Below are 14,151 nucleotides of genomic sequence, written 5' to 3'. Positions count from 1 at the left end.
TAATAGAGTATGTAATGAATGATCAGGTAGTTGAACACCTTGAAATTTTCAACTATTCAAATTACAGCCAGTATAAATTTGACAAGAGTAAGAATAATTTATGCCTGACAAATCTATTTTTTTTTGAAGAGGTGACTACTGGAGTGGACAGAGGGATGCTACTTACATTGTATTCCAATGCCACTTCATAAAGTCCCACATGAGACTTTAGCTACAGTTGCACCTCATGGAATTGTATTCAAATTACTAACTTGGTTAGGAAACTGGATGAGTAGACATAATGGACAGAGACTCAAATTAACAAGATGAGACTCATGCTGTTTTGCTAGGCTCTCAGATTATCAAATTAAATCAGGAAATCAGCCATTATTTTCACCTACATTTTAGGAAACCAAAATTTAAGCCAAATGATCAATGACAGGTTACATGTACAGATTAATAGGGAATAAATGCAACGAAAATCCAATTTTTGTTCAATGTCTGCATTGCTTATTAAGAATGGAAATAATCACCTGATCGTTTCACTGTAGGAGTACTTCTAAATTTAAAAAAAAATTACTTTGCTGAAGTGATGTTAACCACAGCGAACGTCTGTGTATGCTTAAGAGACTCAATCCAGCTAATGCCATGCTGTAGTTTACCCCCTAAACAATCCAGATTGTTTGGTTGTAATATGGTCTTGACTAGCCTGGTTCAATGAAAGCAGCCACCAAACTGAAAGTCATATTATATGCCAAAAAAGGTACCGTTTGCTTCCTTTAACTAAAGTCATGAAGTAGGCTAAGATTTGGTCACCCAAAATGAAACAAAACTGATCAAATATCTGTAGTATAATAATTTTTACGTAAAAACTGAGAGAACATTTTTTGCATGCAGGGTGAGCAGAAGGATCTCTGTTCAGGTGGAAAGTGTAACGTGAAAGGGCGGATAGCATGAATATCCACAAAACTGGGTCAGTTTTCACATGAACTGATAACAGTGTTAGGAACAGGACTACGCCATTAACCTTGCTGATCCGGTCCTGTCATTTCAACCATGATTGTAATGATCGAACATTTCAACATCATTTACACACCCCAGCCCCATAACCCTCTATGCCACTGCTAATCATAAACCCATCAATCTCTACTTTAAACATACTAAAAAAAAGTGAGTCTCCAATAACCCTCTTTGGGAGACAATTCTAAACGTTCACAATCCCAAGTAAACAAATTTTTCCTCATCTCACACCTAAGTGGCATCCTATTATTTATAAATTATGCTCCCTGGTTCTAAATTGTCTATCCCCAAGTAGTTTATAAGCTTCAGTGAGATCATCTCATTCTTCGAAATTCCATAGAATGCAGGCCCTGCTTACCCAATCTCTTTCTATTATTAGGTCAGACCTGCCTTCCTGGGAACATGTCTGGGGCATCTTTGTTGCACTCCCTTTACAGCAATGATATCTTTCCTGAGATGCGACCAAAAATGGCAACATTACTCCAGGTGCTCCACTACAAGTCTTCACACCTGCTGTTAATGCTGTCACTAATTCCTCAAATAATATTTCATGAGCAGTGTCCTCAAATTCTCTTGAAATATTCTATTTCCAACAACTTTTGAGGGAGCAGCTACATTAGATATGAAACATTCACTTTGTTTCTTTCTTCATAGATGCTGCGAGATCAGCTGAGTTTCTCCCAACTTCACTTGTAAAAAAAATATACAATCATAACTTTTGATCAGCACCAAAAAAAAAACATGAAAAATTATTCTAAAGACTGCAAATTCACCTGCATAAAGTCTTACATTCCAGCTCCTTTCCAAGCTCAACTGATTTCATGTTTCCTCCCAAGTTAATAGTTTCAAGACCCTCCTAGCTAAATATCTCAACCTTAACTTTCTCCAGCCACTGTGATACGTGCACAAATAAGCCCTATGACTTCCTCCTATGCAATGAGATTCAGTGGCCTACATATGTGATGTCATTGTTCTGGTAACACAAGTTATAGGTCATTCCAAGGTCATCTTTAGCAGTTGGCCCTTTCTTCCACTTGGTCAACATTTATTTGTTTTGCTCTTTCCTTCCCTGTTTTCAAACAAATTTGAAACATGTTTTTCAAGTACTCTTGTTTCAACTTTCTTTTTTCCACGTTTACCCTTTACTTAGCCATGTAATTATGAAAACCTTTATTAAAAAAATCAAGCTCTAAAAATTCAACCAAACTAAAAATATGTATAAAAACATTCAAAACTTCACGAGCTTTTCTCTTATGAAACAGGTGTACAAAACAAATACAACCAACAGTTAAAAATTTCACATTTGTAGTTTACACATTCATTTTAAGCAAGGATAAATAAACTAAAAAGTATGCCAGCAGGGTAATATTATTTTGAAATGTCAAACCTACTGTCATTTTTAAATCCTTAATCATAGCTTGAATTATACAGTACAATCAGACTTACACATCAGGTACTTACATTGTACATCCAAGACATATGGGACTCGAATACTAGTATTAAATGAAGGATGCATCACTATGCAGGTGATTGGTCTCTTCCTCACAAATCGGGACGGAACAATCTTGAATCGATTTACAACAGTCACAGTTTCATTTGGGGCAGAAATCTTTGTCTGCTCCTTTTCTCCAATGAGGTCAGTTTCCCAAAAAACACTTGCTGCAGGCTTTCCATTGGCTGCTATGCATATTGCTGCAACTGTCTCATTGGCACCGTCTACAAGTGGTTCAGGGCCACCTCCCACAGTTATTGTGGGTTCCACTGCAACGGTAATAAATAGAGTAGTGTTAGGAAATAGCTACATAGCTAGCAAATGCTTGTTTTGCAAGCATGAAACAGATAAAGGAACAGGTTAGAAACACATGTTTATTTCACTGGAATAAAAGTAAAATTCTGCAGATGTTGGAAATATTAAACAAATAGAGGGAATACAAGAGAAACTCAGGCAACATCTATAAAGGCAGAAATAGAGTTAACGTTTCATGTTTGTCATGACTTCTTTGGTTCTTCATAGTGGATGCTTAGCCTCCTATACCAAGTGGTTCTCCAGCAATGAAGGCTTAACAGGAAAAGACTTTTTTCCTCTCAAAAAGGGAAGGCTGAGTGGTGATTAAATGAATTTATTTAAATATTTGATGGAGTTTGGGAGTACAGAGAAGATCGCTTCAATTGCAGAAGTGTTCAAAACTATGATACTAATCAGAAGGTGGTCACTGATAATTGCAATAACAAATTTAGGAGAGACCTATTAATCCAGAGAATGGTTAGAAATGTGGGTAAAGTTAAGGTGAACTACACACATTTACCAGAAGCAGCTAAATACAGGAGTGAAAAGGAACAGAAAAATATATCGTTAGCAGATATGAAAGAATCTGTTTGGTCATGGGTTTATTGTTGATAACTTCCACACTTTAATCAATCAGCAAATCATCTACAATCAAGCAATTTTGTTGCTAATTACAAAAACAACTGTTGTAATAACTATAGCAGCCTTTTTGTTTGAATGCCTTCAATGACAAACTAGCATTAGTAAATAGCATAAACAGCTCAAATGTCATGAAACTTATCATTTGTTTATTCAAACTTTTAATGTTATATATACATACCAATCACAGTCACAGTGCTCGTCTCTTGGTAATTTCCCAATGGAAAAGTGACCACCTTGCAAATGTAGTTTCCAGAATCCGAAAACTCAACTTTTTTGATAAGAATTGTTGCATCTTTTAAAGATGGTCTTATGAAATCAGCTCTTCCTACATAGTTCCCTTGAATTGAGACTCCAAAGTGTGGATGATAGACTGCGACTGTATCCGAGGTCCCATGATCTTGCTTCTCCCAGGAGATCTGAGTTACAGTTTCTGTCACCGTAACTAGACACTTTAAGGTGACATTCTTGCCCAAAATTGCAGATACTTTCTGATCAACAACAATTGGCCCAGCCAAGGTACCTATTAAAAAAAAAGTAAGTTTGACAGTAAAAATGATCTTCCATATACTTTCACAAAAAGTAAACCTACGGGCTCAATCAAGACATGCACTGTAATTTCATCTCAAGCCTCAAAAATCAATAGCTGGTCTCTGTTCAATGTGTCGATCCTAAGTAGAACAGTAAACTAGTGTCCACAATTCAAATCAGGTTCAGGAAGGAAATCTTGCTGCTACCACCTTGGAGCCAAGAACAGAATGTTACAGCAAAGTTCTTAGATAATTAAAAGATTTTATTTAGAGATAGGCAAATTGCAAATCATGCTTCCAAACAACAGTCCTTCTTTCTGTATGCTCCTATATACAATGAAGTCCCCAATTAATCCTTATCACTTGAATACAATTAAAACTCAGTAGGGATGAAGTCAATTTTCAGACCACTTTGTTGAGCAGGATATTTTGGACGCATGAGATAAAGCTGCTCTGCAAGTAAAGCCGGGGAAAAATTGCCGATGCGAGCCAGTAAAGGAGGAAAAAGATATTTCAGTCAATTCAGATCATAGCTTTGTTAATATTATTTAATTTTCAATACTAATTGTGCATTTGTGCTCCCAAATGATTTTGTACTTCCTACTGGGCAGTACTACTGTTAACTAAATTCGCATCAATGACAAACCTGTCAGTTAATCCCTAAATAGTTGTATGTACAAACAAACCTACACTATTGAGACAATGATAAGAAATTTATTCAATATAACAAATTTATTTTTAATTCTAATTGTTCTAGTTCTATTCTAATCATTTTAGGTGAATTCTTGGCTACATGCAAGCTGTATCATTTAAAAATATAGTTTTTTTTCAATATTTCAGCATGTAGCCACAGAATGTTGTTATACAGCATGATATAGTTACTATAAATATCAGTCCCAGTGATTAGCTTTATTTCATAAATTAAGGCAAAGAAAGTTGTCATAATAAATACTTGCAGTTCAAATGAAAAAGTTTCAGAATTTAAAATCAATACTCGACTGTCAAAACTACCTGTTACCAGAGCAGTCACAAAATATCATAATACTGACAAGATTAAAGTCGCAGTAACAACTTTGTAATCCAAATGAAGGTGGATTTTTAAAATTATTTTTGTCATGTTTATATTTGTCTTTCAAAAAAAAGGCATTTACAACACCCTTTACGAATAGCAATGCACTTCCCTTGTTTTCACTTCTTCAATGTTAGGTCAATGCTCCATCACTTCAAAAGTAATGCTACTCAAACTCAATAGCTTTGGTTCAAACAAAGCAATATAAAATGTAAAGAGGTAACAAAAGCTTTGGCTACTTAAAGAAAAACTGATCAAGAAATAAGACTAAAATCAGGGATGTAATTTTATAGCACAAAACATTACTTATAATTGAGAACATGGGAAATTTATGCTATTATAGTGGAATTCTGGACAGGAGCACTCCGCACATGCATAATTGGGCCACGTTTTGTACTCCACTTTTGCATTTCAACTGGAAGTGAGAGCCGGTCTCAGCAAAGGTTATAGGGCTTCTGGGGCTTTAATGGCAAGATTAATGATGGGTGCATCAATTGAGATTTCAGGATCGACTAAAGAACAGGAATCAAGAAAGAAAAGGAGGAGGGTGAATCAGATCAGGTCAGGAAAGCTAAATAAAAAAGGTCTGGAAATTCATCACTTGTCATCTTTACATGAATGCAAACCAGCATTTTGGGAATCTGCACATGCAAGCTGGCAGCCAAAATTTGTTATCAGTTATTCTATCGTTCTACAGAGGTGCACTGATGAGTTCGAACCAGACACGACCCCCTGCCCAAAACCAGTTATCGTATCATAGAACCCCTACACAGTGTGGAAGCAAGCTGTTCAGCCCATCGAGTCCATGGAAAATCTTTGAACTGACAAGAACTTCCACAACTAGATAATTTATCTCGCTACAAACATCCTTGATAGAGGATACACCTCACAGAATGAGATGTTACTTGACACTGAAATAACGTATCAGCTTCATAAATCACTAACTTCATTGCTCAGTGAACATTTTATGCCAAAATAGGTCTCAACAACACAATCCTGTGGGTTAGTGGCTACCTCCAATCAGATCACAGCTCATGTATCGCACAAATGTGGAAGTGGGTGTCAGATTTCTGGACTTGAAGTGTGGAGCCTCTTTCAAATTATGCAGGAAGGTGATATATTATTATGTGATAAAATGAGAGCCACAGGTGCAGTTAGTAATTTCATGTTGTTGTGATGCAGTAGCAACCTAAGTGGTAATTTCCACTAACAGGGTGCTGCAGCCAAGGCAAAACAGTTTGCCTACCAAAGGAGTAATATAGAATAGCAAACTTTACTTTAACTGGCACCAGGACACTCAATAAGTTTGAAAAATTTAGGTATCTGAAGTCACTTTATTATTTTGTCTAATATTTATGTTCCTCTGAAATTTAGTATTCTTGTACTTGTCCTGGTAAGTTTTCTTTTTCCTTTATTGATTCGCAGGGTGATAGCATCGCTGATTAGGTCAGCATTTATTGTCCAACCACATCACTGTGGGTCTGGAGTCAAATATAGGCCAGACCAGATAAGGACGGCAGTTTCCTCCCCTAAAGGATATCAGTGTACCAGATGGGTTTTTCCCCGACAATCAGCAATGGATTCATGGTCATCATTACACTCTTAATTGCAGATATTTACTGAATTCAAATTCCAACATTTGCCTTGGCAGGATTCGAACCCTGGTCCCCAGAACATGACCTGGGTCTCTGGATTAACAGTCCAGTGATAGTACCAAATCGGAGAAACATGTTTCTTCTTGTTGAAAAAAAATTCAAGTCTACAAAAGTTTTCAACAGGGTGATAGGAATCTTGCTAGCAAGAGGCAGAGGCCTAACCGCATGCATTTGATGGCATCAGTGCCTAGTTCTGCCTCACTGATACACAATTTCCCATTCTCCCAACTGCCAAGTAGAATATAGAGGGTAATGATTCACATCATGGAAGTCAGAGGGGGCGTACCTAGAAGCTCCAGTTTGCCACTTGCTCCTCTAGGCCTCCAAGTTGGACAGCAACCACTAACAGCTTAACTTGTATTCCATGGGGAGCTACCACCCTAATCACCAGTCCATGGAGGTTAGCATCAGAGATGCATCAGTTTCATCACATCATAACGGTGCATCTCTGATCCATTTACAATGTATTTCACCACTTCAAATGTTGCAATCTGGAGCACACCAACACCTTTCTTTGTGCAAAATCCCTGTCAGCAGCATTACACAGGACCAGCGACTCATCTCAGGGTACCTTTATTACATTTTTAGTGCTCAGTCTCTTAGAATCTCTACCTTGACTTGTTTATTTGTGTTTTGACGCCTCAGTCAGATCATAAAAGGCTCACAGTACTTTTGCCGTGCATTGCTGCTTAGTGCAAACAAAACCAGGCAGCTTATCGTAGTTGAGCGCAGTGGTCACACAAGGGGATGTACATGTTACTATATAGAATCATGAGGTCCATATTACATCTGCATCACGTGCTACGAACAAATGGCTATGATTTAAAGTCTACAAGAATTAATCCTCGCTGATCAAGGAAAACAGCCTTCACCGCTGCAGCGACACAGTGGCTCTGTGGTTGGCACTGCTGCCTCACAGCACCAGTGATCCAGGTTTGATTCCAGCCTCAGGTGACTATGTATTTTGCACATTCTCCACATGTCTGTGTGGGCCTCCTCTGGGTGCTCAGGTATCCTCCCATGGTCCAAAATGTGCAGCTTAGATCAATTGGCCATCCTCAAACGTGTAGGTTAGGTGGACTAGCTATGGAGAATTCAGGGCTACAGGGATAGGGTAGGTGGTGTGTCTGGGTGAGGGGCTCTTCAGAGGGTTGGTGTGGACTGATGTGGCCTGCTTCCATGCTGTAGGGATTCTGCAGAGAAGTGTACAGCTTGATAAGTGGCATCACTAACTTATACAGCTGGGGGGGTTTAAGGGGTAATGGTGGGGGATAAAACAAATGAAAAAGAGCTCAGTTTTAACATGTGGAGCCACAGTGCTGCTGGGATAGGCAGGGAATGCAATAAAAGGAGGAACATGGAGGTATGGAGGATACCCTTGATTAACACACCAAGCCTCACTAATTCACTGCTTACATGCCTTCCATGCTCTTACAAATTGTTGATATACAAATGACAGGAAAATAGCTGCAGCCGCACTTGGAGTGACCTGAGTAAATTCTCTCTCTTCTGCCTGCAGGCTCTATTTACGACCAATATGTGACTCTTAAAGGGGTAACAGCATTACTCAGACATATAGACAGCATGGGTTAAAGATATCTGTAAACATGGAACAAAACTAAACTACTGCGCTTGCTATAAATCTGAAACAAACAGAATGCTGGAAAAACCCAGAAGTCCAAGAATTGAAAAAGGAGTCAAACTGCTCTTGGTAGGTCAACTTCTGATTTCTCCACAGATGCTATCAGGCCTGAATTTCTCCAGTAGTCTGTAATCTTCTGACTCTGTTGGTGAAATACACAAAGGTGTATAACTGTAGGGGATACAAATCATGGCCACGAACAATCTTGACCATGTGACTGGTCATTACAGATGAGCCATTTGAGAAACAGCAGTGCTCACAGATGACCTGATAAATTTCAGTCGTAGGCCACAATTCACAAAGACAATGCAAGATCCTAAAGGCTACCCAAGAGTGGGAGCTGGCTTTCTCTTGCGCTGAACTGCAAATATTCACCACAATGATATACAATGCTGCCTTTCTTGGCCAATAGTAGGGACAAGGTATCAATAACCACATAAGCTCTAGCAATGTCCTTTTGCAGTTGTACAACCTGTTCTGTTTATGATATTCACCACAGGTTCTTTGAAACTGTAACCAATGGATACAACAGCAGGAATTATTGTTGCAATAGCTGCAGTACAACAAAACATGCAGCAAAATCAAAAAGTAACAAATGCATTAGCCTGCCCAAGATCAGCTGCAACTTGAAACAGCTGCCAAACAGTTCCCACATGAAGATGACACAGCCCCTTCGGATGGGCAGGATGCATTCTCAGTGTCATTTCTTCCACATGGAGGATGCCCTGAAACACTGAGGCAATGTCAACTACTGGGAGCAGGACCAAACTGAAGGGATAGATGAACTCTCATCCTATTGCTGTAAAGATGACAGTTACACTAAACAGTAATTCAACTGGTTGCTTTGAAGGATCCATTTGGTACCTGTGTGGTATCCCTCACACGTACCAAGGTTGTTACTCATGAGATTTACAGCAGATCACATCGGTTCATTTCATTTACCGACAGTACAGTGGGTAGCACTACTGCGTCACAGACATTGAGCATGAAGAACATCAGTTGTTTTTTATTTGATCATCGGAAGTGGCATCACACCCTAACAGCAAATTAAACAAAAACATATCTGTAGGAGTTGAAACTAATTTGCTCCTGTCAAGCTTATTGTGCCCAATGCTACAGCACTCTACCAGGCTGGAGCTGATGTTCCTCCTGCTCAATGTCGTCACCTTTCTCCTCAGAAGATTGCTGCTACTCTCTCAGGTCTTCAGCATCCATCACATCCTTTCTTTTTGGGCATCACTAACTAAAGCAGCTTTTAGTGCCCAGAGAAGGTTAGGAGTCAACTACATTGCTCTGGGATCACACTTAGCTAACACCAGTAAAGGGGGCAGATTTCACTCCTCCAACAAGAGATTAGAGATCAAGATGAGTTTTTTTTTAAAATGGTAATCAGCAGAAATGGAATGGTCACCGATGGACCTAGCCTTTTAATTCCAGATTTTATTGAATACAAATTTCACCATCTGCCATAGTGGGATTTGAACCCGTATCCACAAACATTAACCTGAGGTAATAAAATGTGAGGCTGGATGAACACAGCAGGCCCAGCAGCATCTCAGGAGCACAAAAGCTGATGTTTCGGGTCTAGGCCCGAAACGTCAGCTTTTGTGCTCCTGAGATGCTGCTGGGCCTGCTGTGTTCATCCAGCCTCACATTTTATTATCTTGAATTCTCCAGCATCTGCAGTTCCCATTATCACCATTAACCTGAGGTTCTGGATTACAGGTTCAGTGTCTTTACCATTTTGCCATCACATTCCCCACTTCTATAATCTGGATGCAGTGATCAATGATTGCAAAATAGTTGTTAATTAAAAGGCAACTACTCCTAGCAGCGAATGTAAAATTTGTTTGTTTTTCTTCACTACTGCTATTGTTAATTAAAAGGTGAACATTTTCAAATGTTTGAAGGTCTTTCACAGTGAACATATGTTGTTGTGCTGGACATTAGGGAAGAATACTGTTCTCTTAGACAGTGTTCTAAAATGGGATGACACCAAGGGTGATAGCCTATATATAGCTGGATTCTTGCAGCTGCAGTTACAATGACAGTTGGTGAAATAGGTGCGAATATAAAGTCACAAACTTGTATCTGTAATAAAATCATCACGGATGCCCTCAAAGATTAGTAAAAACTGCAGATGCTGGAGTCAGAGATAACACTGTGTGGACCTGGAGGAACACAGCATACCAGGCAGCAGAGGAGTAGGAAAGTTGATGTTTTCAGTCAGGGTCCCAACCCAAAACGTCAACTTTCTTGCTCCTTTGATGTTGCCTCGTGTGTTCCTCCAGCTCCACACACATCTTTGCATGTCCTCAAGGCTTTTTATCATTCCGTTCATACTACTAACATTGTGAAGGACACCTCCTGATCATCAGCACAGGGCACATGGTTAGGGTTTAAACAATGCTAGAGTTCTGGGATGGCCTGGCAGTGTTGAATTCTTCCACCACTGCTGAGTGTAGCACAGTGCTAATGGCGACACTGGTGCGTAGCTCATCAAGCAAGGAGAAAACTGTCTGATAAAATCTGTTACCAGTTAACAAGAAAAATATGCTGTGAAACTCTTAGAAATTTACACTAGTTTTTTTTGTTAGAATACTCCACTTATTTTTCCCTTTGTTTTTTCTAAAAAAAAGGGCCAACCTAACAAGTTTTAGCTGATCAAAGCTTCCACAAGTAGTCTGTCAGGGGCTTCAGTGAAATTAAATACAGCATTTCCTCTAGTACTTCACCCCCTCTGCTGGGTACAGATATAACTACAAACTTCGTCAAACTAGTCTCAACTAAGCATCTGGGCAAACAAAATATCAGAATACCACTTTGCTGTGGATTCAGTCAGTGAGTACTGCAGTACACTATGCCTCAGGAGAAAAATGCAACAGTAAAATCAGGGAGTAAAGAATTGATAAACAATAAGAAAGCTAGGACAGAGGTTATTTCACCTCATTTGGCGAGAATGGATCATTTAAAACAGTGCCTTGAATGTCTCTGGATATTATGAGTCAAATGCAAAGTAAGTGTGAGAAATGGAAGTGGTGTTACCAGTATTTAAAATAGGATTTTTTCAACATCTCATTGAGGTATACTTTTCTTTGTATTTTATTGCAGATTCTCAGACAGAGGACTACATAGTTTATCAGCAGGGTTTTAATGACTGCCTCCAAGAGAGTTTTATGTTTGAAACAAGACAAACTGTAAGTTAGCTCTCTCAGGGGCAAAGACCAACAAATTTTAAACTATGTTTTCAGAATAGAAAATTAATTGACAATTCTATACATTTCAGAAACAGCCTTCAAGTTCTGAATAGATGGGAGTGTTCATGTTCTATTATCACAACCACCCTCATCCTTATTAAGGGCGGCACGGTGGCTAGCACTGCAGCCTCACAGCGCCAGGGACCCGGGTTCGATTCCGGCCTCGGGCGACTGTGTGGAATTTGCACATTCTCCCTGTGTCTGCGTGGGTTTCCTCACACAGTCCAAAGAGGTGCAGGCTAGGTGGATCGGCCATGCTAAATTGTCCATAGTGTTCAGCGGTGTGGGGGTTATCGGGGAATGGGTCTGGGTGGGACGTTTCAAGGGGCGGTGTGCGCTGGATCGGTCGAAGGGCCTGTTTCCACACTGTAGGGAATCTAATCTAATCTTATTATCAATTTTGCTATCAAAAATAAAGTGTGAATGAATATATAGCTCTGTATTTCATCCAAATCAATCTCATTGGAGAACTGTGAGAAAAATCTTGATTGTGGTTGCTATATCATGACTGAGGCTTAATCCTTCATCTTCCAATTACATATTTAGGTTGGTGTTGTGTGACATTTATGATCAGTTGCTTGTTATTCAAAAATTTAAAAAACGACCACCAGTTGGCTAATCTTATTTTCAAACAGATTACAAGAAGCAGCTTTGTCAAACAAAAATTGGTTATCTTACTATACGGTTTCAACTGGTGGAAGGGTCAAATGGGAGCTGGATAAGCACTGTAATTTTATGGGCAAAAGGGAGGGGTGCTGAGATGGGTATGTTGCTGTTGCAGAAAGCTAGCACAGACAAAAACAGGCTGACTGGCATCTTTTCACGCTGCAATGATTCAATAATTTCAATAATGTTTGGTATTTTTCTTGGTCATTTGGGAAATATATTTTTTCTGCAAAGGTATGAGGATATCTTATCGTTCAATGCACCTCTTCAACATGCAAGATCCAATACATATCGTATTCAAAGCTTGCTCATTATAAATTTCTGAATCTACATTGATAATTGAAATCACCAACATCTGGATGTCATCAATTTGTAAATCACAGTTATCTTGAAAAATATTTCATCCAGCCTTTCACTTTTCAAATTGCAATAAAAAGTCCAAACTAAGCATATAAATAAACGAAATAAATATTTCACAACCAAGATTCCTTATTAAATGGCCATCTTTGCTTAACATCATTGTTAAATGTTTTTATCCGAAGATTTCAGCATCTCAAATTGGAGTCTGGACTTTATATCATTGAGCAGAAAGTGTGAAAGCACAACAGCCATTGTGTCACGGGCTAAACTACAGGTGACCAACCAGTACAGTAAAAATATTACACCTGCATTGTCGATCTCTGCTACACTCCCATATTAAAACCCTGATCAAACAGAATCTACCTATCTGTTCCAGAAACAAAGACAGACAGCTGACTGTTTATGCCTTATCTGCATGCCAGTAAGAGAGAAATTAGAACTAACAGTCGTACTGGACTCAATTTCAATACAACTCAACTTCAGAAGTCCATGTTGGAACTTCTTCAACCAATAACCATTCTCTTCTCATGTTGCATAAACTGTTTCCCTTTCATCAAGTCTGTTCATTGCATCCCGTCAAAGACAAAATTTCTGCTTTCTTAAATCTCCTTCAGAATCACTGTAAAGACTGATGGTTGTCATATTCAATATGACAGAAATAAACCTGAACTTAAAAGCTACATTTTAAATTGTGTATGTATTATTATATTATATATATTATATGCACACACATGAAATTGCATTTCTTTAAAAGAATGGAAGCAAGAATTGATAATCCAAAATCCCAAGAAAAATGGCAAATCGATATTATTAAAAAACTTTGCATTTCCTTCTGTCATTAATTTTGGTCAGTCTTACATCAATACCAACTGCCTAAGTAAACATTTGGAATGAATATTCGGTGAAATAACCACTTATACAGATGCATTTAAATCATCGGGCAGGAGAAAGTAGGGAATCATTGGCCCATTAGTCTAACATTAGTAGTGTCTGTCATAAAGGGCGAAATAAAATGTCACAATAAACCATAATATTAGACAGTCAACCCGGATTTATGATAGGGGATAGGTAAACTCAGGTAGCAAAAGGATTTGACAGCAATGCAGAGCGACTATTTTGATGATACCCAGAACAGGAAGGAAAGGACAGAATATATAAACATATTTAAAACAAGGAAATACAGTTAAAAGTGGGAAAAAAAGATAAAGGCAAAACAAGAGGCTCTTTACTCAAATACATTTTTATCTTCAGACAATGCGTAAGTGAATTTACAGCATAAACAGAGGTTAATGGGAAGGATCTTATAGGCATGGAGACATGGTTACAAGGAGATCAAAGCCGGAAAGTAAACATTCAGTGGTACGTGATTTTTCAAAAAGAACAGGTAGAAAGGAAAGTTGTCAGGTGACTTTATTAGTACGAGATTGAATAAGTACAATAACAAGATGATCTAGGATCAGGTGATGTAGAATCCATATAGGGAGTCAAGTGGGAGTAGTCAAAGCGTCCCCTAACAACAGCTATGCTGTAGGACAGAGAATAAATCAG

At 38.6% G+C, this 14,151-nt stretch overlaps 1 protein-coding gene across 1 annotated transcript in view; it reads right to left on the bottom strand.

Annotated features, from left to right (window-relative positions):
• The window catches only part of nectin3b (nectin cell adhesion molecule 3b), a 113,322-nt gene that overhangs the window by 26,811 nt on the left and 72,360 nt on the right, over positions 1 to 14,151 (bottom strand). Inside the window, exons 2-3 of the mRNA XM_048533448.2 lie at positions 3,606 to 3,947; positions 2,461 to 2,760 (exon numbers count right to left, since the gene is read on the bottom strand). Of these exons, the coding sequence (XP_048389405.1) occupies positions 2,461 to 2,760; positions 3,606 to 3,947 (642 nt within the window). The remainder of the gene's footprint in view (positions 1 to 2,460; positions 2,761 to 3,605; positions 3,948 to 14,151) is intronic.

The sequence above is a fragment of the Stegostoma tigrinum genome, chromosome 6 (genome assembly GCF_030684315.1).
Source record: "Stegostoma tigrinum isolate sSteTig4 chromosome 6, sSteTig4.hap1, whole genome shotgun sequence".
Taxonomy (NCBI): Eukaryota; Metazoa; Chordata; class Chondrichthyes; order Orectolobiformes; family Stegostomatidae; genus Stegostoma; species Stegostoma tigrinum.
The sequence above is the reverse complement of the archived record's forward strand: the minus strand, read 5'-3'. Positions and strand labels throughout refer to the sequence as shown.